Here is a 25,945-nt window from a genome sequence, read left to right on the forward strand (position 1 = left end):
TCCTTGGTGATACCCATTGAGAAGAAGGGAAAGAGATGGGAAGAAAAGATAAGGTCCCTAATGCAATGAGGGAAATAGAACGTGTTCGCTCAGTTGAAATTCATAAATTACGTATGACATTTAGTAGGTATCCCTTCCCTCTTCAGGGCAGATTGTTTTAGCATGGAATGTGTAGTTAATTTGACTATTTTGCTAGAAAAATGGACTTTTGTATGAAACTCCAGTTGATAGTTTTTAAGGAAGGCTTAAAATATTGCAATCATCTTTTTACACATTATTCTGTGAAAAATCCTTCAGATGTGTGTAACTGTCAAAATATCAAACTAATTTATTTGTATTTTAGTCACTATACTCTGGCTGCTTCTATGTTGTATGCATACTTCTCTCTATTTCCACGGTGACTGTTTATGTTACCGCAAATAAGTAAAATTGTATGGATTGTAACTGTTTGACGGTTTATGTCATAAATCCTTAGACGACTCTTCTGCACGAGGACACGTTGACGCTCCCTATGCCAGGGGAGACAAAAGAGGACACGTTGTGCTTCCTTCATATGTCTCCTACAGAACTGCAGTCATCCTTAAAGAGGTGACCAGATACGGATTTCTGGGTCACGGAGGATGCCAGGATATAGGAATTAAGGAAAGGATGCATTTTAGCACTATTGGGACGCAGCCCATGTTAAGCGCTCCTCGAAATGGATGGGGAACACTTCTGCTGGCCCTGTAAAGGAAATGTAGGGAACATTTTCAGCTCTGTAGCTTAGGTCAGGGCTGAGCAGAATCACCTTGGGAGGTGTACCATAGTGCAGACCTGAGCAGATGTGATGGGCCTTGACATCCTCTGCAGGGTGAAAAGGCTTCCCTGGCCTTGTACTGGTGCTGATTTCAGAACAGGCACCTGACGACCTTGGTGGCCTGGGCCTCTCGCAAGGGCCCGGTCAGCCTTAGCACACTGGCAGAGAGTGTGCTCTAGCGAAAGGACAGGCGTGGCTAAACTCGCATTCCTTAGATGCGGCCACCTGAATACATTTTAGCGTGTTTCCTGTAACTTACGTGGTGGGGGGTATCGTCCTCACAACCACAAAGCAAAATGCACAACCACAAAGCAAAATGCACAGGTCTAAACTCTAGAGAGCCAAAAACACTACTGTTGTCCCTGTCATCTAAGCGATGACATCATCTTCCGTGGCATACACCTGGCGATGATACACAACGGATGAAGACACATCTAGTGAACAACTGCCCCGACATCTGCCAAAACTGAGGGAGAAGTTTGCGTTTCCGCATCTTTCTGTTTTTCTAATCACTGCTGCCAGTACAGCCTGTTTTTAAAGATGATTATAGATGCCAGTTTAAAATATGCTTATTGTTTCTTCCCGCTGCAGTGCATCTGTCCACTGTGATGATGTCAGAGGGCAGACAGCGCTGGACTCGTCCATTAGACTCCCGCCTTGAAAATGCCTCCCGGTGTCTCTCTCTGCATCTCGATCAGTTGATTAGTGAGCCGCTCTGCCTTTTTCTAAGGAGTGAACCGAATCAGGTCACTTTTTGCTTGAAACATCTTTGGGTTTATTTGCTCTCTGCGTGTAGACAAAGCCCTGCCTGCTATATTTGTCGTGATCATTTAATTTTAAACCTCACAGTAATTGCTGAGCCACAGGCATTATCATTCATGACACCTGGTCTATGAAAACGAGTTACAAAACACCAGGAAACAGTGTTATTTGTGCCTGTGTTCATACGTTTGATCCAATTCGTAATGTGAAAATAAGATTCACTGTGAATCATGCCGCCCTACCACACTTAAAATGCTCGAGAAGAGGTGCCTGTCAATATGTGGGCAGACACCTAGCTTTATGAAATGCATTGTGATAATTCTTTACTTTGTTATAATGTTATGTACTATCAATGACATATTCAATGAGACTTATCTGAAATGACCATCATAGTGCTGTACCCTGTAACAGTTTAAGCAGTTTAATAATGACCAGGTGTTATTTTTGCATGCAAATACATATGCAGTGTCATTTCATCACCCCACCATCTAAATAAAGGTATGGGGGCATTTCTGTTGGTTTTACGATCTTCAATGGCCAATGCAAAATGTGCACCAAAAACTCAGACAGCACCTGTATTTACCTCCAAATAAAGTTATACGTGCTCAAAATACCCTTGAACTTGCTATAGCTTCTTAAGGCCACTGGGTGGCAGCACACCACTCTAAAACGGTCTTGCATGCTCTCCCACAAGTCCGCTTTCAGGAGAAAATGTTGCTTTAACCCATTGCTAATTTGAACCTGAGACAGTGAGAAAGTCTAACTGACAATGCAGCAGGCAACCCACAGTTCTGGGGTCCAGGCATTTTTTTCTATTATGTTTGTTATGAACTCATCATTACATAATGTTATCAATTATTAGACTCCAAAGTAAGGACCCATGTGTATATACTACTATTTCCCATTCAGAGCCACAGTGAACCCCCTACACCAATATCAGGGCTACTTACTCCTACTTAACACATCACCTGAAGAGGGGTTGTATTCCTGCATAAAGGGGACACATTCCTAATCAATTAGCTACTTAGGAGCAGGTGGACCAGGAAACCAAGCCTCACAGCTGTCCTGTGAAGGGGAACAGGGGCATGAAAAAGGCTGCCCCCCGTGAAAGGTCTCCAAGGTGCACACATGTAATACAGAGAAGAGAGAGCAAGAGGCACTGAAAAATCCCATATCCCAGCCAAGAGTGATCATCACTATGACTATTACTAGATATTGTTAAACAGGAGACTGGTAGTTCTGTTTTTTTTCCTGTTTCTCATACTTTTGTGTCTAGGAGGTTCTGGTTGGTAATAAGAGATTCTGGACAGTAATAGGATTTCTATTTGGAACCCACCGGCCACCTGGAGGGTCGCATTACTTGTGATAGTCTACAGTGGTTGATGCTTTTTCTGGAGTACATCAGCATCATTATCATCTTTGTGTTAAAGAAGTAATGATCTCAACATGATTGTCCTAGTGTATGGCAAACCAGAATGCCCACATGACGTAACACACCCACATATTCCAAACGCATACTATTCAATGCCCCTTTATTCTTTCAAGTAATTTGGCCCTCTGGCTAGAGGAAGTCTTGGATACGAATCACCATCAGCTTTCCACCTTGTCATTGCTGCTTCATGGGTGGGGCACCTATGAAAATGATGTGGCTTTTGATATTTTACCTGGCAGTTTCGACATCTAAATTCTATGCAATAAGACACCCCACATCATTTAGTAAAATGTAATTTGATTTCAAGAAAAATGACCACTACAAGCAAACATCGTACTAGTTGTGCCAGTAGTGTAACTCTTCTGCCCTCTTGTGGCAAAATGAAATGTCATTTAAACAAGTAGCACGGCATTAATTCAGAGTATAGGGGTTATTCCGTAAGCAGCAGGCTTGTCTACTCATTTATCGATGGTCACATATTGTATGCGGAATTAGAATTCAAATGTTCAAATTAATAATCAAATATTATCATTTATACAATCAAACATTATATAATCGAACATCATTGCAGCTCCTAGTTCAGACCTTGGTTCTGCTATATCTGGACTACTGTAATGCCCTTCTTGCATGTCTTCCTGCCTGTGTCATCAAATTCCCGCAGCTAATCCAGGAAGCTGCTGCATGATTTGTTTACATGCTCCCTAAACATAGCCAAGTCACACCCTGCCCCTCACCCCTCACCTCACTTCACTGGCTTCGGATTATCGCCCGCATCAATTCAGAACTTTGATGGTGGCTGTGGAGAAGCTAGCTAATACTTCTCACCAAAAATGAACAGAAAGAGCAAACCAACAAACCAGACTGAGCAAACAGTCAGCAGAAACCTGTATTTAATAAGCCTTTAATTAGGCAGGTGTGGCTCATTAAAGAATCGGCTGGTTCACATAGACAAAGACAATTATAAGTACAAACAAGTAAACAATTAACAGATGTGGATGCAGTTGATGAAATATGACCTGCTATTGGTCTGTTTGAATTGGATAGAAGAAAGGGCCCTTGAACATTTAACATTTTAACAATTAACACAACCTAACAACGAACATTTATTTTCGAGGGGAGGTGAAGGCTCGCCTTCACATGGCATACAGTGAATGGGACAGCCCCCTCATTCCTCCAATCAGTCTTCAAACCACATGTACTGGCCAGATCACTATGCTCTGCAACCTTGGGACAACTGACTGTCCAATCCCGACGGGGCTGCTCCTCTCAGCCACAATGCCTGTCTGTACTGATCCCCCAGTGGTTGAATGAACTTCCCACAGGGGTCAGGACAGCAGAATCACTGGGTATATTCTGATGCAGATTGAAGACCCACCCCTTCAGACTGTATCCTTGGTTCCACTTCAATCCCCACCCCCTAGCGCTTGATACTTATTTTACTTGTTATTTGTTGCCGCTTATTCACTTGTAGTAATGCAATGTGCTATGGATATTGTGATCTGGGGTGGCAGTGTAGCTTAGTGGTTGGCTTGTTTCCCTGCTGGGACACCCTTGGGCAAGGTAATTACCTAACAATTGGCTCAGTAAATAACCAGCTGTATAAATATCTAACATGTTAAATCATAATGCAATTCACTCTGGATCAGACCGCTAAATCTGCTAAATGACTGTAATGTAATGTAGTTACATTGAGACATATGGTAGTGTATGTACTTGACTTGACCCTTAGTTTTCTAGGCTGTCTAGTTTCAGATTAGCACAAATTTACTTGTGGTGGTGCTTGAATGGTGTTCTACTCACAGTCACTGGTTTGGGAGTGTTTTTAGCCTGGCCTGACCCTGTTGCTTATCTAACTTGAATGGTCACACTTATGTTCTCTTGTGCTGGAAGTTGCTCTGGATAAGTAAATGAATGTAATGTAATGTAATGTAAATAGATCAAAATCTGCGATAATCAGAACATTGCCTTTGATGTTACTTACCTCATGGCCCTATACTGAGATCTTTCTCCACACCCCTGTCATTTTCTCTACAAGACCCAGCTGTTGGAAATGAGGTTTTTTCTCCCCCATCCCTGCCCACTGTATCTGTGTGGTTCAATGTTGTTAAGGGTGGCTTATGGAAATACCCAGTGGAGTGGGGGTGCATGGAAACATCTGAGGCAATAGACTCCTGTAAAGGCAATGCAGGTGTAATGCACTGCAAATGAAGCACTGTTAACACTGTAAAAGATAATGTATAAATTACAGCATATAGATAGAAGTAAATGCAAAATGTTAACCATCATACAGTGGCCTTCATGTTTATTCATGCATCTGATTAAACTGTAATAAAAACATGCTTTAAAAAAGTAATATTTTATATTAATAGGGGCAGCAGTGTTGCATATGGTAAAGAGCAATGCTTGTAACCACAGGCTGCTGGTTTTTGCCCAGCTGGGGCACTGCTGTTGTACCCTTGGGCAAGGTACTTAATCCAGAATTGCCTCAGTAAATATCCAGCTGCATAAATGGATAACTTGCAAAACTGTAACATATGCCAGTTGTGCTGGATAAGAGTGTATGCTAAATAACAAAAATGTATTGCAATGTAATTTTATTACATACTTTTACAACAATAATATTATTTGGGAACAATGTGACTTCGCTCTGTGTAATCACATTAAGATTGAACAAGAACATTTTAATGAATTTAGTTAAGCATGAGAGTTGCACAATTATGTACATTTTTCTGTGATATTGTGTTTTTGATACTATTTAAACAGGGGTGTGAATAAATGTGGAGGGAAATGAACACTATTTATGTAAAGGGTGTGGCACAATGTCAGGGCCAAGCCAGGTGACCAATTCACATGGCATACATACAGCTGGATTCAGAAGTCTATGTGAGCAATTCAATTGTGCAAATCAATGTCAATCAGTAGTCACTCCTCTCATTGACAATATGACTATTTATGTCAATTTAGATCTGCCACTGAGTACAATGTCATTTTAGTGACAACTGAAAAATCACATATCTTAATGTTACCCAACAAAGGCATCCAATGTAACACTTTACAGTAATTATAACTACGTTGACAGCACTGTGAGGTTAAAAAATGTGTTTCTGGACGTGTTCATTTCGTCATCACAAGAAAAACATAATCCCTCTCTTTCTGTTGGATGAAACAACGTCCATCAACGTCCATTTTAAGCACACATTCTGTTATGATTTCGAGATGCCACTGTTACTGCTGTTTCCGTGTAGGCTAATCATGGAAACGGCACCCACCTACCCACCCACCCAACCACACTTTTTTTTTTTGTTTTTACCGCTGCAGTGTCTGTTTTACAGTAGCCTGTTTTTGATCTATATGTGCGTTCTGGGCACTGGTTTCAGCCTACTGCTGAAATTCAATTTAATGGGAACCTTCTGGGAACCTGTTGAGATCCCGGCATAAACTTTCAATCAGCGAATATTTTAAACAAAGCACTGAAGTATGAGAACACTTTCAGTGGCTGTAGCTTCAACTCGAATTCCCGAACTTTTCGATATACCTTGCGATGTGATTGAAACCAAAGCGGCTACATCGTGAATAGGCTATAGGCTATAAGTGGGAACAATGATCTACAATGATTTACAATAACAGAGAGCCCTGTGTCTGAAACGCCGACGTGGTGAACCAGCTTGCTGCAGCAAATTGTCGGGACAGGTCGCCATACTCTTCCAAACGAGGATGTATCAAGAATTTTCTTTCTACTGGTCTGCTGTATCGTGCTGGCTCCTCGTCGAATTCACCGGTAGGCACCTTAGGTCGTGTTTTAGGAAAGATGGGCAATTTGACCTGAATGAAACAGTTGGTTAATACTTGGAATTAGATTTCGAACTGTAACAAGAGAATATCGTTGAAGTTGGCCCCACCACGTCGTTTCTCTGTAATATAATTTCACTTCAGAAACATTAACCAAATACAATAATGTTATTTGGCGTACTACTGTACTTTCTATCAGGGTTTGCCTGGAGCTTTTTTTTTGTTTGTTTTTTGAAGAGATCGGCATCGGTAGGTTGGGGAGGTTATATTATATTATACCTTTATAATAAGTAAATGTTATCACACCTTCGGACGCTGCAAGTCAAGTTCCGCTCTGTTACACTGTCTGTCTGTTGTCTTGCTATAAACACCTCCTTTTTCAGGGCGAAAATATTCGAGGCTATAGCCCCGAATGATCGGACCTCACGACGCCACTGTTCTAGGTAGTCTAGGGAGCTTTCACTACACTTGGACATCATGGAGTGTTGTGGAGAATTTCCATTACAGTCCGTAGGCATCTAAAGTAGCAACTCTCTTTTTGGCGACATATCAGAATTAGTTTGCTTTCATTAAAGGTTCTTTAATTACTGCTGTAGTTTTTATTACACCCTTTGTGAGCGGACGACGACTAAAATGAATGTAAACTGCGTCCGTACGAAAAAAAGTTGTCTTTGCTATTCAGAGATAACTTCAGATGGGAAGAGCTGTGTCCGTCAAAGAACTGAAAAAGGGTTGAAAAAATGTTCCATTTTCTTTCAGTAACCTCATAAAGATGGAGTGGGTGACCATAATGTATCGTTTGCCATGCAAGGAACATGTTATGTACCCAATGTACGTTATGCATTAAGTGATATTCACTGAATGCAACAATTTGTGTTATAGGCTACTGAATCTCCGTCCACATGTAAACGCAAAAACACGCTGTCAAGAGCATGCCAAACCAACAGGCGGCGATATAACCTTAGCCGTAAAGGCATGTTGGCCAATCAGAAGTTATTACGGCGCTAATTCTGACGTTACAAGCCAAAAACTCCGTTTTCCCTATCTATACATAAACACTGAAAACAGAGTTTCTGAAAATCTTCACCCTGGAAGGAGTTTTGCAAAAGGTCTATTTTCAGTGACCTAAATCGCAGTTTGCGTGTGGACGAAAGGCCAAAACGTATAGAAAAAGCTAGCCTACGTTTAAAAAAATACACGTGTGCGTGAGGACAAGGCCTGAATGTAACCGGTGCAGACCATTTTCCTAATTAAAATAGAAAGGGGGAAACATTTTTACAACAGAAACTCATTTGTTTAATCAAATGGTTTCATTGGCAGGATCTGTAGAAAATCAGCATCCGATTAGCCAAAACCGTTTAACTCATTGAGGTCTCCTTGGGCAGGGTTTCTCAAATTATAGCAAAACAGATGACATTGTTATAAAAGATATATTCTTGAACCCAACCAGTTTGCATTACTGAGGATCTATTGTTGAAATATACATGTGTTCATTGTGGCCTGAATTTGGTCCACATCATTAAAGCATGCATCTCCATGGGAGTATTTTGATTATTACAAGCATACAATACAAATGCACAAATAGTATAAAAATATTTTGTATATCCTAGATATGCAGATGCAGTTAAATTGAATGGTGCTTATTTTGTATAGGGAGTAGGACTAGACAGTGTTCATATATTAAAAAGATAATTATCAATGAATGAAATTTGGGTGCAGGCTGAGCTCTATGGCCTGGGCTCAAAACTGGAACAGTAGATTATCCACGTCTCGCTTCTCAGACACCCTGCAAGTGCTCAGGTGCCAGTGACGCACTTAGACACTGTCAGTTGAATACAGTCCAAGCTGTCCCTCCAGTTGGCACTCACTTCACTTTGACGCACTGTGGGATTTGGAAAGCGACAAATAGGTGTTGGCTGTGTGAGAGGGTCTCAAAGGATTTGTCTCGCTAAAGCACTTCTCCATGACTACAGAGTTTGCTTAAGCGAGTCCAATGCATGAGCAAACCTGAGATCACCAAAGCATGACACAAAGCTCCAGCATGTGAGCCCTTAAAGTATAATGACAGTCAGCCAGAGGTGAATGCCAATTTACTGCTAATTCTGCGGCTGGACCGTAATGCCGTGTTTTCACAGTCACATTCTTTCAGACAGAGCTCATCACCTGATCAACACAGGCAAGCCTGAAGTGTGTTTTAATGTCTGCGTGACTCACGGCTGTGGATTCTCCCTCCCCAGCTGCCTTTGAGGTCACAACCCCCCAGTCGGAGGTGGTGGCAGTGCACGGGCGGCCTGCGGTTCTGGGGTGCAGGTACACCCCGAGCCAAAGCCAGATCCTAGATGGCCTGGTGGTGACGTGGCAGACAGTGGTCGGCTTGCAGGTGGTGCACAGCTTCTACTATGGAAAGGATCAGCTCGAGCGACAGAGGCCCAGCTACAGGAACCGCACCGCGCTCTTCCACTCCGAGCTCCCGATTGGGAACGCCTCTCTCAGGCTGGTGGACGTGCGCCCCGAGGATGCGGGACGCTACCTGTGCTCTGTCAGCAGTCTGCAGGGGACAGGCAAGGTGGAGGTACAACTAAAATTTGCAGGTGACTAAGAGAACGGCAACACAAGGTCTTGTTATGGCTAGAACACCCTTACACCCACCCATACACCACCGTCGTCAAAACAAGGTCCAAGGTCAGGATGCAAAGGGGTTGGGGTGTTTATCACATTTGGTATGGATAAAGAAAGGCTCCTGGCAGACGCGTTGACCCTGACTATGCAAACCTGTTTGGATTTGAACATTAGTTTTTGGGTACAAAATGTTGTCTTTGGAGATGTAAATCTGTGGATCCCTATGAACAACTCACCAAATGTCTTCAACGAACAGCCCCAACTAACTATCATAACCCAGCTGCCAGTCTGCCTGCCTGACAAAAATAATCATATTGCCCACTTGCACAATAATAGCCCTTGGTCAATGGCCAATACAATCAGTGATATAATTTGTACTAAATGGTCTTTTCTTAGCCCTGCTGAAGCCCTTCAGAATGACTGGAGGATTAAGTAATAAAATTCTTTGTCAGGCTAAAGAGAGTATTCTTACCATATAAGAACGTAATGGCTGGAGAAATATTACTGTGGCTGCCCTGGCCCACTGTAGGAGTAGCATAGTTATGTCATAAAGACTCCGCTGCCTAAGTGCTGCTGCTAACTTGTATGAAATATGAATTTAAGTGTCTTTGTTAGATTTTTGCTTCAGTGTGCGAAAATACATGTCGTTAATAGCCATGGAGTTTGCGCTGAGCAATAGCAATAATGTACAGAATAATTCTGTATGTTGTTATCAGAAAATTATGGGATTTTTTATTATTGACCTGTATGTAGTGTTCAATGGACTAATTTTTTTTGAGGATACAAGAATATTGATTTGTGGAAATGAAGAGGGCACATGTAGGTTAGTGACACAGAAAACAGACTGAGGAATACTGTAGGCTTAGTTTGAACAAAAGTTTTCTGCGGTTTTGAAGTTTTGCTGAGTTTCTTTAACTCTTTAACTTCTTTAACTCATTCTTTGTGTGTTTGTAAGGATGGGTCAAGGATAGAGAGAATGGCAAAATCTGAGGTGGATGCAGAGATACAGAGATGTTGAGATCTGTGGATGCATTTTATTCATCTGTGTCCATTTTCCTTAAGTGGTGAGGTGGTGGGCGTAGCCATAAAGCATGGCATTATAATCAGGTATGTGTGTGTGCATGCAAAAACACACAGACATACACACGCATGCACAATTACCAACATGATAGATAATTCAGTATTAATTGTGGTCTTCTTGTCCTGAACAGCCTTCTATACAGAGCCCAGGCTCACGGTACAAGTCCATCCTACCAATGTCAGTTTCTGGTACGAGAGTGAGGGGTACCCAGAACCAGAGGTCCGATGGGTCGATCCTACAGGCCAGAACCTGTCCCATCACACTGAGGTCTCCCCTTCAGAGGGAGATGATGGGCTCTTCTCCCTAAGAACTCGCCTCGATTTGGACCACAGCTTGGGAGTAAATTACACCTTCACTCTGAAGAACCAGCTCATTAACCAAGTCATTGAGAGGCCATTGGTTTTCAGCCACGGTAAAGTATCCTGTAGTTATATGAATCAGAATATGTATTTTTAGTTACAGTGTAATTGTATGTTTGATGTGAAAATGGCCAAAAAGCTGAGGGTTGACAGCAAAAGATCGTGTGTGTGCAGGATTGGCACAAAAAACAGTTATTTTTGTTAACAAATTATCTAAATCATCAAGATCAGGTGTTTTCCCATTACTTGCAATTTTGCTCTGACTTATCAACAGTGTTCCTTGGTACCTTAAACATACATTCAGTAAGAACTTGAAATGGAAATGTCTAGAACTTTGAAAGAACCCTGTGTTTGTGTGTGTGTGTGTGTTTGAGAGAGGATTCTCATGGTATTATTTTTCAAAATGAAACATGATATATTCACTCCTTTGAGAGGGCAGCATTTATCATCTGAGGCTTTTGTTACAATTCAGAAGCTGCTGTTAAAACTGGAAATCCCCGTAATGTGAAAACCATTCCACTGAGAACTTAAACCCCCAAGTGTTCTCTTGTATCACCTTAGCCTGAACAGCTTTCCTTTTAACCGTTTTTTTTTTTTAGAATATTCCAAACAGTTTGAATTTTCTACCTGATTATTTCATAATAATTGCAACTGAAAAAAATATATTTGCTGATAATCATTTATTTTAGTAATTAACGTCATGATCTTAGTCTGATCTGAGTCTACTGTAGATTCTAATTGGAATTCTGACCTTTTTTCCCCAGACTAATATCTAATTACCTTTATACTAGCTGAAATTCCACCTATATCCTCTGGTTCTGCTGACAGAATTAATCTTAAAACAGCTTTTGTTGTGCACTTTATTTACTGAAAAAGATTGAAAACATTAAGGAATGACTTCACAAAAGTATTGTAGAGTCTTTGAAGGAGATTGTGTGGGAGATTAAAGACTGTTTTGAGCCTATCACCCAAAGCTCGTATTCAGTCCCTGCACCTGTTAAATTACTTTTATCTCTTGTGTCTTTTTGGCTCTCTCTAAACAGTTTCTTCTGCATTTTGGCATCTCTCAACATTCTGTAAGCAGGGTAGTGTCAGATGTTTTCAGAGCCATTGTTCTGAGAAGAGGCAGGCTCATCCAAGTCCCAAGCAACAGGAAATTAACTAGATGTTTCTAACATCACAGCCTTCCCAAACATTCCATTTGTAACTGACTGCATACATTTTCTACTCTTATTACCACAGAGTTGGAGACGTAAATATTCACTGAACATCCAGGCTGTGAGTAATACCTAACGCATTATCACAAATATGTTTGCTAAATACTGTGGATCAGTCCATGAGAGCTTCATGTTCTGGCATAGCACTGTTTACAGATGCACAACATGGACCATAGGAATTCTTGGGTAATTATGAGTAGCCTTACTTGCTCAACTTAAACCACAGTTGGTTGTGAGTGTGACATTTTGTTTGTCATGTTTTCAGACATAACAGGTAATGGGTAATAATGGCTAGTGGGTAATAATTCTGGGTAAGGACTTTTGATTTTAAGTGGTGTATGAAAATTGCAACATATAGCCAACATTAATAGTGATTTCCCTTGCAGTTGGTTTCAGTAGGCTACATTAGCCAGCTTCGTTATTGCTTCCCTGCAAGTCAGTAACATTGGAGTTAGCCAGGTGTTGGATCATATGAGCCGGTACATGTTGTAATTCTGATTAAAAACCTGCTTTACATTGTTATTGTCCACACAGAACTTGCAGTGTTAGACTTTTTACAGTGTTAAATTTCATTTGCCAGGTTTGCTCCCTATTCTAGATTGTGTTTAAGTCTTCTTGAATCACTTTGGTAGCTTTCAAACTGTTAGCTTTACCTCTAATTTTAGTGCCATCAAAAATGTAACCATTTTGCTTCTAATGTCCTTAGCAAGGTCATTTATGTAAGTAAGAAACTGCAGAGGTCACCAACACCAATACCTGAGGGACTCCACTTCCCACAGCTTTTTGCTCAGATGAAATTATGTCTCATTGCTGAGGCCAGTCCATTTAATCAATTTAAACATAGCTTCATCAGTTCTGATTTCGGTTTCATTATGAGTTGTCAAACACTTTTTAAATCCAGCAATTGAGTTAACACATTTATTTGTTTACTCAAAAAAATTCCAGAAGGTTTGTCTTCCTGCATGCTAACCATATGCGCTCTCCTTTATGATACAGTTTTTTCCAGGAACAATTCTAACCTCTCCCTTATGGTAGATTCCAAAATCTTACACAAGATAAAGGTTAAAATAGCCAAAGTGTTTGGTTCGTGAGATCCCATTTCTTTAGTATTGGTATTTTATAACCTTGCTTCCAGTGGCCAGAAATGTCTCCAGTTCGAACAGATAGTAAAAAAAAATTGGGCAGCACTGTGGTGTATTAGTAAGCTGCAGGCCTCATGACCAGAGTTGGTTGTTGGTTGGTTCAATTCCCTGCTGGGGCACTTCTGTTGTACCCTTAGGCAAGGTACAACAGAAGTTACAAGGTACAAGGTACCCAGAAATGCCTCATTGTATATACAGCATGTCGGTATTATAACCAGTATAAGGGGCTCTGGATAACAGCATCTGCTAAGGATCTGAATATAATACTTAAATATTCTTCAGTTTATACCATCAGAGCTTGCTGACTTTCTTGTGTTGAGTTTTTTTTTTTTTTTTTAATTTTCCAGTTATTCACAGTCCCATATTTCAATATTATCTACAGTTTCCTGTGTATCACACCTAACTGTAGGTATAAATAGTCTTTTCCCTGGAGAAGCTCTCAGCAAAGTAACTTTTAATTGCAATTGACTAATGTTAGTCAATTGCATTACTTTTTGCATACTTTTTGCTAGATCAAAAGATCTAGTGTTTCCTTTTAACATCAGCATCCTTTATTCTAAGTAAGTACTCTCTGAACTAAATTTTTAAATTTATTTTGTGGTTTCTTCTTCTGTATTAAATTCTTCTGCAAAGATTTATTAACTTATTTTAAGTAATTATTTAACTATTATTTTAATTAATTATTTTCATTAACTTAATTCATCAACTTATCTTTTCTTACTTCTTCAATGAATTTAATTTGCAGGTTGAGAAAACTGCTATGAATAGGAGCATTTGCTAAATGACAGTAATATAACATAATGTAATTAATTTGCAAGAATTCACGTTCACAGTTCTGCAGTGTAGAAGTATTATCCACTCAATGCCAGTTAGATTTTCTTAAATCTATTAAAATGATCTTGCCTAAAATGGAAAACCCTAGATTCAGAGATTCATATTTTAAGTTAAGTTAATGGAAGTGAAATTAAATTCTAATGTCTTTCCTCATTTTAGGCCCTTCTCTTTTTCCCTCAGTAATTTCACCCATGTATCTAGGATTTAGCAGGTCAGTTCTCGCAGTTTTTTAAGCATTCAGGTTTTCTCTTTTAAACAGATTATACCCAGCAATGCTGTACTCTTCTCTGTGCCCTGTTTTAGCCATGTCTCTATAATACCCATGATGTCGTAGCTTCAATTAACTCAAGAAGCTGTAGTAGCTCTTTTGCTATTCAAACAAATCTCATCTCATTTCCTGTGCTGTGTTTTTCTCCCTACTCCCCTGTTTCCACTTCTGATAGCACCAAGCCTCCTCCTACTTAACTCGTTGCTGTTGTTAGGAGCATCTCTGATACCAGCTATTTGGGCAGGTCCCTGACTTTTAACCCTATTAAGACCCCCATTTTGGTCATTTAAATATTTCCCACGTAGCTAATACACTGGCCCAATCCATCTGTGCCTCTCTGATTCAGGTGTTACCATTTGCAGTTGTACAGATCCCGTTTGAGCCCCAGTGCCCCATAAACTTGGACATCTCTTTCTTTAGCCAGTTGTATTGCCACAAATTAATTCTCCAGGTAATATCTTGCTTCCCTGGACCGGCATGTGGTACCGGCAGATTTGCAGAGAAGACAACCATAGTAGAGGTTCTGCTTCTCATCTTTGTTACTAGATCAACAAATTTGTCCTGCAGTACCTCAAACCTACCCTTACCAATAAAATAATGAAAGGTTCCAAGGCACTTGGGTGGATTATTTTCTTTGGGCTGTAAGCTGCCTGTAACTGACGTGTTGTGGCTAAACAGCTTTAATCAGTGTAGCATTAATTCCAGTGGGAACTATGACCACTGGAAACACCTCAACCCTCTTCTGGCCAGGAGCTTATTGCACGCTCTGAGAGCTCTGCAGTCTGACAGGAGCCAGAAGTCATGGCAAAAGTATGTTGCTGTTTTTGGGAGACTATGAAGCACTCAGGTACCACAATGACTCCATAGTTTCCATTGTGACTAAGACCTTCTGGCATGGCTAAACATTGGGCATGTTCCCTATTTGGGTTTCACTGGTGAACAGTAACTTTCATCCTAAGAATATAATACAGGTGTGTATTACAACCTCGCCCACTGCTGAAATACCCCTCTTTTGATCACCTGTCAACAGAAGAGCAACCAAGTACAATTCACTACTTTGTTTGTACTCTTGACAAAATAGTCCTTCTAAAATCTAGACTTTGTTTATTTGAAAGTAGGTAATCACAGTACAGTAAACTTCCTCGTATCAGGTAGTCATGCATCCTGAAACTTCAGAAAACTAAAAAACAGAGAAATTAATAACTTTAATGATGAGCATAAAATTGAGAATTTGTGGTGATAGTGTAAGTGACCTTTTGGACTGCCTCTTTCTCTGACCTTCATCCGGCTTTCCTGCATGCCACCCTCTTCGCGAACCTGCAGGGGAATTTGAATGTGGCAGAGACACACCTCCCTTCCCACAGCTGCACCCTTATCTCTGCCCAACCAGTCACTCTTGTTAATTGTTTTGGGCCCCTCACAAACAGTGTTGACCTTCATCTGACCTTCATCTTTTCATCCCACTCCTGTGCTGCCTGGGCGGTGGTCTGTCTCCACCAGGTGTGAGACCAGGGCAATATCTCTGCCAAGGACACGTAAGGCACAGTCTCTTCCCTCTCTCACCTTGTCTTTGCTGTGTCTGTTGGCAAGCATTCTACAGGCCCTGCATATGTAATGATATCCTGTCAAGAGTCAGCAGCGGTTTAGCTGCTGAAGTAGTTTTGAATTTTTTGATTACTCTGAAACCTCCCAAGTTCTGCATTTTAAGACAGGCAGCACAAACATGTCCTTTCAAAAGACAGGAATCTGCTTCAACAGATTGCATTTGTGTGACACAGGGTTTTAAAAACCCTGGATTGCCATGTAAAGAAACAATACTCCTATTCACTGGCGTAAATATCAGCGGTGCAACTGGTGCAGCACACTGGCGTCCAGAAGCTGTCAGGGGCCCATGCAGGAAGGTGATATTTTGCTGCTTTACTATTGTAGGTGGGCCCTCTCGCGCACTGATCGTTTCACTCAGTCTTCGAAATAACCATTCACTGATATCTTAAAATAACTTGTAATTGTGATAGCTATATATACCACCTTCCGACCTTGTGTATAACACTTACGGTTTTGAGTGATTTGAGTGAGCCTATTTTTATGTATTTTTATTTGTCCTTATTGAAATGTTCCAAAAACTGTATGTTTTATTAACCCTTTTGCATTACTTATTTTTATGCATGTAGCGCGCATGTTACACTACATGGTTCGTTATGTTTTCATTAGTGTTAAGCTTTTCATAGTTTTCAGTTAGCATTTGCTATATTTTTTAATGCTAAATCGCTGTTTCCTCAAAGCTAAAATTAGCTAGAATTTTTCCAATCTAGTGTTCTAATCTCACTGATTTTTAGCATACGCGCTAAACAGCAAATCAGACCGGTGTGACCGTACGCACGAAAGGGGTAAAAATAAATATTATTTCTACCCACCACTTATTTAATTTAATTGTCTGGAGTGGTTGTGTGTGTGTGTGTGTGTGTGTGTGTGTGTGTGTGTCCGTGCGTGTGTGTGTCCGTGCGTGTGTGTGTGTCCGTGCGTGTGTGTGCACACGAGCGTGCGCTTGTGTTTGGGGCGGGGGGCCAAGAAAAAATATTTGCATCGGGGCCAATCACAATTATGTTACACTACAGCCACTATTGATATGTTCATCCCTCTGCAGTGACCCATTTTACCATGTGATTGTGTGAATATGTTAGGGCTCCACAAAGAATTAATTAAGCAAAAAGCCAAAGCATGAACTGTATCATTGGTTTACGGTTTCCATTTTAGAGTACCTTATTGCCTCTTCCTCTTCACCCTCTTCCATGCTTCTTATAGTATACATGTCAGTATTTTACGATTTTATATTTTTAAGATATGTCATCTAAGTGAGACATTATACTTGTATGTTATTGCCATGTTTTACGCTGTTGGAATATGTGTCCTTTGGATTTCTGTGATAGGCTAGTCAAAGGGAATCAAAGAGTCAAAGGGAATCAAAGAGTTTTTGAACCCCATTAATAGCAATTACAGGGTAGTTTATGTAATGGCCTGTTGGGACACTCTTGTTGCTAAATTTGTTACAGTGGAACCACATGCATATACTTACAACTTAATGTGATTTTAGATGATTAGCGAGTCAAAAAACCCAATGTTTTTGAAAAAGGAAAGTGCCCCACTGTCATGTCCTCTTGCATATTTGGACATTGTAAACATTAGCACTGACGTACTGCTTAGGCCAGAGGGAAGACTGGCCCACCAACACTATTTCAGCTGCAACTTGTCTTTCCCAGGTGTCCCATCTGGGCACTAACCAAGCCCAAGCAGGAAAAAGTTACAGTTACAGTATGCATACTGTGCTCACTTAAAAGCTTCACTTCTTAAAAGTTCTCCTCACTGTTGGTTTAATCTACAACAAAGTAATGCAGGCTGTATTCCAAATATTATTGCTACAGATTGTTTGTTTGGCAGATGCCTTATCCGGAGCTTACATTCGATTCATTGTCTGTTCACACGCCAGGATATTCTGAATAAATCTGGGAAAAGTTACTGTTCAAGGTTATGAGAACAGAGCACCAGTGTGGAATGGAACCCATAGCCTGCAGTCACAAGCCCAGTGAAAGAAGTGCTGACTTGAAAGGTCAGGTGTTACCAGATGAGCAGGTTAACCTAGTGGATATTATGACAGTGTGTTGCACACCTGTGGGAAACTGTCCAGTTCCTCAGGGCTGATTAAACTTTACCAGTCTTGTCCTCCCATCTGATAAAACATTAACTACAACAACCATATTCCCTATCACTCTAATCTATTGTTCCTTTTTTTGGCTTTGTTTCAGTTGGCTCTGGACACCACTCCAAATGCCCTCGAGACAGACTGACTATCCTGGGTCCTGTTTTCTGCGCTGTCTTTCTCTGGATATGCACAGCAGTCTTGTTAAAGCGCCACTGGTCCAAGTCGTGATTTAATCATCAGATCAGTTTCAAATGTAAACGCTGAATTTTAGCTGCAGTTTCCTCGCCCCTCAGTAGCACTGCGTGGCCAGTTATCTCAGCTTGACTTTTAGTGTTGTAACTCATTAACATAAATGCAGCAGAAAGCCCCCTATGAGGTTGTGCGGTCACCAAATCTTTCCTGAACACCTTTGCAATTCTCCCCTCAATCACCATTGCACCTGGAAGCTCTACTAATCTCTGTGAACCTCTACTATGTTTTCAAATCCCATGCGCTGACTGTGGAAGTCACTCATGTGGTCCGCTCACACCGGTCTTAAATTCAGCTTATGTCAGGGAGAGTAGAGCATCAGTAGTGTATCCGGTCCATAACCTGGCACTGCAAGAGAATGGCAGCTACAGAAAAGAGGGGTGAAAAGGCAAAAGACAGAGTGATACCATGCCAGCATTCTAGGGAGCAGTGAGTCAAGCCACGGATCCACGGTCATTCTCTCGAGATGTAAGAAGAGGAAACCCGCAACCTTAACTGCTATTTATTATCATTTGTGCCACATTGTTATATGCTGTTGGAGATTATGTGTTGAAGTTCATATTGGGGCAGGCTTTGCCAATTGTCCCTTGAATATTCCCAAAGTAAATTACAGTAGAGGTCAATAAACATTCCAGTTGATTTGAACATTTCACAGGGAATCTTATGAATTGCTCAAAATATCAGTATGAAATGTTGTTGTAAACACTTCTAATTGTAGAGATTTTTTGTACTGTAGGTCAAGGGCAAAAATGTCCTAGTTATGTTCACTAACTTCATATTGAAATAAACTTTAGTTTTGGAAAATTGTGAAGTACTTCATTTGAATCAGCATGGATCATCATCTATAAAGAAATATTTGTCATAGCAGCACATCTGCATCCTGGAGATGCAAATGGAAACACGGATTGTATAAAAATAAACTGAATGTGACTGCAGTTAACCTGTGCGTGTGCCTCAGTTCAGAGCAGGTGCTGCTCATGTCCACTGATAATCATATCATCTGGATTGGCTGACTGCAGACACTGCTGGTTTGATTGCTGCGTATAAACTATCCTTATAAAGTAGACATTGGATGTGCACAGTGTGGTCTAAACTGAAGTGTGAGAACAAGCTGAGGCATGCAGGAGCCTGATAAAAATGTGTCAGCAGGATCAGTCTGTTTTTCCACATGCTCCTTATGTCTATTGCCCTTGCCAAAGGAGTAATGTGTCTACCCTCTAATTTACGTCTCTGTAGAAGAACCTTTCCCATCAGTCCCTATTTACATAACGATGTAAGACATATCTTACCCCTGGGAAAAACAACCTCTCTATGTACCAGTGAAGATTCTTATATCTGTGTAGATTTAGTAACTGCATGGACGTCATTACGAAGGATGTGCCGTGCAACAATACATCAACTTCTGTCATCTGTGGGTAAATAACACAGTGAGGTCAAATACATGAACCCTTTCAGTTTTTTTTTTTTTTTTTTTTAATGCTCAAGCGCTTCTTTTATTTCGAGTATTCCCTTTCAGTTTTTGACGGCAGCCTCGGGCAGCATTTTGGTGGGGGCAGGACTGGAACCCCTATGCCCTTCTAAAAGCTGACAGCAGAAGAAACAGGGGAAAGTAGCAGTGCGGTTTTGTGACACGGGAGTGGGAAAGAAAAAGGGCTGCTTCAGAGACAAAAGAGTCCTTGTGAGAGCTCTTTCTTCCGCCCCTTTCATGTTCCCCCGCACCCCTTTACTTTTCACTGTGGACTAAGCCAAACAAACACAGGCTTGTGAGCCATTTTGGTCACCTCTCTCTTAATCACTCACTCCTCAAAACACTTCTATCCAGGCTGATTTACAGGATTTAAGATAACTGGGCAGATAATATCCCAGACTACACAATGCAGTGCAAATAGCAATTACTCACATGCAAGCGCAGGCGTGGCCCTAAGTCCAGGGATCGAAAGCAGCCATAGCATCTACCAGTGATGACTACAGATGCACATGGGCGGAATGATGCGGCTTTACAAGGCATAACAAGTCAAGCGGATTATGGGTGTGTATCGTCAAGTGCGACAAACACATTTCTGAAATTCTGAACTTTCAAGTTTTCCTAACATCTGTGGTACTGCATACAACAAACCGCAAATAACACTTTCAAACACATTCATTAACGAAATTCACAGAACTCCTCTCCAGCAAAAGTGCAGACACAGGGAGGAAAGTCTCAAGATGTTCAGCCAGATTCAGAACTGGTGGGAAGATTAAGATTCTAGAGGGGAACTGGAAACAGCCTCCTGGTTAACTTCGCACAACAGAGGCCTCTCTGTTCCTCTAAGCAGTTTATCAGATTGCGTAAAGCACTGGCTAGCAAAATGGTCTCCAAAGGCCAAGGGCGTAGGAGAGAGTTTGATATTGGGGGGGGCACAACTTGCTATGAATTTTATGTCTGTATATGTGATCCCAGTCCTTAAAGGAGCATATATCTTGCTTGAAGAACAAAACAATATCAGCGTGGCTTGAAATAAGAAGGTATGCATAAACAACGCTTAAGTGCTTTCAAGAAGAGCTGCACACCTCTGTTACTACTAATTAACCTCATCTGGACATAGGAGATGCACATCTGGGGCAGAGTTTGCCCAACATGAAGGTGTGTCACCCAACATTAGGATGTGGATGCATGTTTAAGGCTTAGGTTCAAGTTGATTGTGTTTGCGTGTTTTTTTGATAATGATCCAGTCAGTAAAAGTGGTGTGCTCATAAAACATGATCAGGGAGAACGATATTCCGTTTCCGAATTAAACTTTTATTCTAAATTTGCCAGCTAAAAATAATGTTTTTACTCATTTACAGAAATTAATTTATTTAGAACTAGTTGGGGGCGCAAAAATAGCCCTCGCAAATATTAAGGGGGGGGGGGGAACGCGCAAATATTAAGGGGGGGGGGGGGGGGGGGGCGTCACCCCGGTTCCTACGCCCCTGCCAAAGACCAAGCAGGCAGCTGCCTCACATTTCAGACAGCAGACAGCAGCCTCTGTCAGGGTTTTATGTAGTGTCTAAAGCCCAGGATGAATTCAGAGACTTCCCACTCACTCTATATCCCAAGCACTCAAAGAGCTGGGGAGAGAGTTTATTTTCTAAAGAGAGTAGCCAAGAGCTAACTTCAATGTCAAGGGACTATATTAAATCATTTCTGGTAATTACTGATAAATGATCACATGAGGCGTGTCAAAAGTGGGGTGGTCATTTGATTTCTGATTTTGTTTAGTCTCACTGTGAAGTGGCCATGGGTGAATTTTCAGCCTGCACAGCCTGAAACTGCTTCTTTCTGCAGCAGTCTTTCTAAAGGACTGCTGCAGTTTTGTTCTTAACAGTGCCAAACCTCAGGAAGTAATGGGTAGCCCTGAGGTCACAACTCTCTCTGATACAGTCTAATTACCCTCAAAAGCCAGACAGGAATTACCCAGCTGGATTCATGTTAGTGCTTGCAGCTTCCGTAAACAGCATGAGGAGAGCCAGGCTTTCACATTTCACGGGGGTAGTTGGAATAAAGCTGGCCCTGTTACTATGGCAACACATCAGTGAGGCAGTGTAACCAGGGGTTAAATTTGGATTTGTTATGTGGGGGGACTCTGTGGTTTCAGGGTTGCCACGGGTGTGTGTGAGCATAGACAATAAAAATCTTGTTGATATCATTTGACAAACTGTTAATAAAATATAACAAGGTGAGACAACCCTCTGCTCTGAACATGAAAACTTTTCTAATAGATAGAAAAGTGAAAAAATGGAGAAGCAGCTACATGTGTACTTTCTGAAGACACATTATCCCAACTAGCTAGATAGAAGAACCTTAACTTCCACACCAATACACAGTGGAAACAGTAGGCTAATATTACAATTAATTCCATCACAGAGAACACAATCAAATTCCATGACATATTTTGTGCACAACACCTTACTGTAAAAGTATCAGTAAGACCAGTATTAAATTAATGTTATAGCTAGGAAATGGTCAAACTAGCCTGCATTACCTAGACATGGTGTACATACAGCTACGAAGGAAACATGTTTTAGTCATTGTTTAAATTATTAAGAATGAGAAAAGTGTAAAAATATATACATTGTTGAAGATGTATGAGGCTGAGCGTCCCCTGATGACATAGAAGAGCATGGGCCTATATGCCGGGGCTAAGCCCCGGACAGCCCCGGCCCAATTTAACCCGAGTATAACCCACTGGGCAGCGGGTTTAGCTGAGGTAAGCATGACGTGCTGGAGTCCTCCCCAACAATCAAAGCAGGTACTCTGACCTCACTGTGACTGCGATCCCCTTGACACTGGGACTCCAGCCATCAGAAAGAGATGTGCTTGAGCAGTTTGAGGAATATGTTGCTTTGCTTTGTTGCAGTCTCTGTTATACTGCTGTAGTGTGCACATACTACACCTCGATAGAACTGACAGTTTTCTACGTTTAAAGTCCTGGAATTGTAGTATTGTTAAAATGCTTAGATTATTAATCTAATATACTATACATATTTTGACATATTTGACAGCTTCCTGTATTCTACCAGGCAGCCACCAACATGTATTTTCCACAACTCCTATAATGTGCTTGAGGTCCTTGCATTCTTATTTAAATGTACAATACATGGAGTAGGTTGCTATCAATACATGGAATAGGTTGCCAGGTCATGTAATTGAGGCAGAGACCCTTGCTGTGTTCAAGTCTAGACTTGATGCAGTTTTGGATACTCTTTAATTAAGAAATGGCGAGTTTAGTTGGGCCGAATGGCCTGTTCTCTCATCATATGTTCTTATGTTCTTATGTACAGTCTTTTGCTAGCAAAGATGGCTGCCCCTTGTTGTCTTCTCTTTAATCCCCTTTTTACATGCCTGTGCACTAGTTTTGTACTCTTTGTGTGACTAACAAGATGAGCTTAAGATAGCCTGATGACACAGAATAAGCCCAACAATGCTTAATGGATCAAGTAACATCAGGTGGAGCAATTCATACAAGTCTGAAATTGTCCAATCTACTTTTTGAAGCAGACCTAAGATGTCATATGGTTCTCTTTAGTTCTTTTAAAACCATAATAATCTCTTACTATCATAATCAGCTTTCTACTGTGTAAGTGGTTCAGATGTGATGCCATCTGTCAGAACCACACCAAAATCAACTTAAAACAAAAACATTCCCAAAAATATATGTCTGGCAGCATGACGGTGCAGCCACTATTGTTGTAGTTTCACTGGTTCTCAGTCTGAGGCTAAACCTCAGCCCTGTCTATATAGAGTTCGTAATCCCACAGTCTGAAGACACGCTTTCTAGGGTAACTGGCATCTCTAAACTGTCTGAATCCACTTGCATTCCTTGTGATGGCCAGATAATCACTTCACCGGTTACCAAGAACAGATGGATGGATGACACAGGCTGAATCAGAAGCAACCACAGCTCAGAAACATACAGACTATTTAGGCAGATTTTACCGGAACAACAGGTGCAGAGGGGAAAGGAACAATGGGCTATTGGATGAAATACCATACAAACTGAATGAAATTACTTAAGATGCCCAATGAATCACCCTCGGAATCATAGCAAGTCAAAATGAACTGATTTGTCTGAATTATTTACTTGTGATTTAGCACTTGATTTGGTTCATTTGGTTCATACTTGCTTTAGTCCTACAGCCTGTGGGACAATACTGTAACCAGCAAAGCCTGTTATTCTGCTGGAACAAAGACATCTTTCAGTACACTCCGGGAAGACGTGTTACATCACTTGCACTTTGGGGAATGGGGAAGATTGCAAATGTAAAACTGCAACTGGAAACCTGTAAACTTTTTTTTTTTTCCAGAAAAATGATTTCACACATGCCCGGTAAGAGACATTGGTTCCTTGCCAGCTGGGAGCCGGGCACTTGTGCTGATTCACCAACCTCCTTTCAACAGCTGGTTTTACCCTGATTTGACACATGGCATGGTATGATTTTCGTTTCTGCGCTATGTTAGCTCACTGTCTAACTACCTAAAAGCTGCAAACTTGTGCATAGCATTCCTGAGACTTAAATTATGCTCAGTATGCCACTGGCAGCCTGTGACTGAGGGTGGAAATCACCCAATGTGCAAATCAGCCACATAAATCATCTGGTTGGCAAGTGAACCAGTCGCCTACCCTGTGGAAACCAGGACCCTTTGTTGAACATAACAATAAAGCCTTATTGTAGTTGGGTTTCTGGAACTATTATACTGTAGCATGTATTATACTGTGGCATGGACAGGGAAGAGGGAGTCAGGGACAGAATAACGAGGAAGGAGAATATTTATTTCCGGACCTGACAGACTAGGGTGGGTCGTGTGTGTCGCCGAAAGCAATAAACGTTTACGACTTCCAACCGGAAGAAACAACTTGTTTACATGAAAGAAAAGCAGCACTGCTAACAGCCTCGCTCTGCAGACCTATGTTCATCGGACATTTTGCGGCAACTGGCGCAATCTTGACCTCTTACCCCACTTCTACTGACTTTTCCCGCCCTAAAACTCTAAAACTAGCCACTGGTGACCACGCACTCCTTCAGATTTGGAGAAGAAACCCCACAACCCTTGTGAGCACCCCCCAGTCCTCATTGGCATCCTCACTGCAGGGTGGCAGAGGCCAACGACCTGCCAAAACTGCACCAACTGCTGCAAGCCAGAACTAAAAGATTAGACAATGATATCCTGTGATAAAGAAACAACACATCAGTTATTATTGTGCCAATAAATTCACAACCATCAGAATACATCTATACTACACTATCTTTATTTGATCTCCCCAGTATTTGATGATGATAATTAAGCAATATTATATATTATGTATACGTATACACACACACACACACACACACACGCAAGTCTGCAACTCAGAAAAGTGCTTAAATCTTGGTGTGTTATAGGTGAGGTGTATATCCTATCCTGGATATCCTACTTTCTATTATAAATAACACATCCAACTACCTAGAGTTAAAAGGGTTATTCTTCATTGATGTTACAGCAGGGTTGGGCATACCCAAATTCCTGGGAGACCATAGGGTCTGCCAGCTCTGCTTGGAAAGAAATTTAAAGAATTCAGTCATTTATCAAGGACAGACTTGCTCTACCAGGATTAAGTCAGATGTTGACAGAGTTTCTGTCTAAGCTGTCTGGTTTACGCCAGTCAGGGTGACTTTTCATCCAGTTGGTGACCTCAGCTACAGGAGAAGTCAGCAGTCGCAGCTACCCTGTCTAAATCTGGGGCGCTGTGGTGCTCAAGCGTTCAGACAGGCCACCTATTCCCCAGTACCATTTCCACATTCACCCAGAGTGTGTCTCAAGCAGCAGTACTCTCTGAGGAGGAGTGAATCTGCAGCTGCTTTCTCACTTGATCCATAACGAGATGGCACGGCTAAATGGCAGCTGAAGGCAGCATGCACTTGTGGGCGGTTGTTCTAATCATCAGGGTATTGTTTGAAGTAAGCGGCGACACTCCTCTGCTATGAGTCAGAAAAAAGGAACTTCCATGTTCAAAAGTTGTGCCATTATCGCCTGTGTCCCCTCCAGACTGCTGGTACAGGTATTAGAGACCAAGTTGGCAGAAAACAACACTATGTCTGTAACAGAACTGTTTTTCAAACTGCGATACCTTCCAGTCTTTCACCTGCAATAGTAGCTTCATGTGACACTTCTGTGATATTAGCTCTTGACCTCCAGTTGT

The 25,945-nt window shown here is 41.3% G+C and overlaps 1 protein-coding gene across 2 annotated transcripts; it reads left to right on the top strand.

Annotated features, from left to right (window-relative positions):
* Positions 1 to 6,237: 6,237 nt before the first annotated feature.
* On the top strand, positions 6,238 to 18,807 carry LOC118796261 (CD276 antigen-like). 2 transcript variants are annotated; one of them, XM_036555065.1, is made up of 5 exons: positions 6,238 to 6,768; positions 9,017 to 9,370; positions 10,610 to 10,891; positions 12,081 to 12,116; positions 18,100 to 18,164. In XM_036555065.1, the coding sequence occupies exons 1-4, from the start codon at positions 6,705 to 6,707 to the stop codon at positions 12,092 to 12,094; spliced, it is 714 nt and encodes a 237-aa protein (XP_036410958.1). In that variant the 5' UTR covers positions 6,238 to 6,704; the 3' UTR covers positions 12,095 to 12,116; positions 18,100 to 18,164. The 2 variants fall into 2 exon arrangements, with proteins under 2 accessions (XP_036410958.1, XP_036410957.1); XM_036555064.1 differs by lacking the exon at positions 12,081 to 12,116 and having other exon boundaries at positions 18,100 to 18,807.
* The last annotated feature ends 7,138 nt before the right edge of the window (positions 18,808 to 25,945 follow it).

This window comes from Megalops cyprinoides, chromosome 21 (genome assembly GCF_013368585.1).
Source record: "Megalops cyprinoides isolate fMegCyp1 chromosome 21, fMegCyp1.pri, whole genome shotgun sequence".
Lineage (NCBI taxonomy): Eukaryota > Metazoa > Chordata > Actinopteri > Elopiformes > Megalopidae > Megalops > Megalops cyprinoides.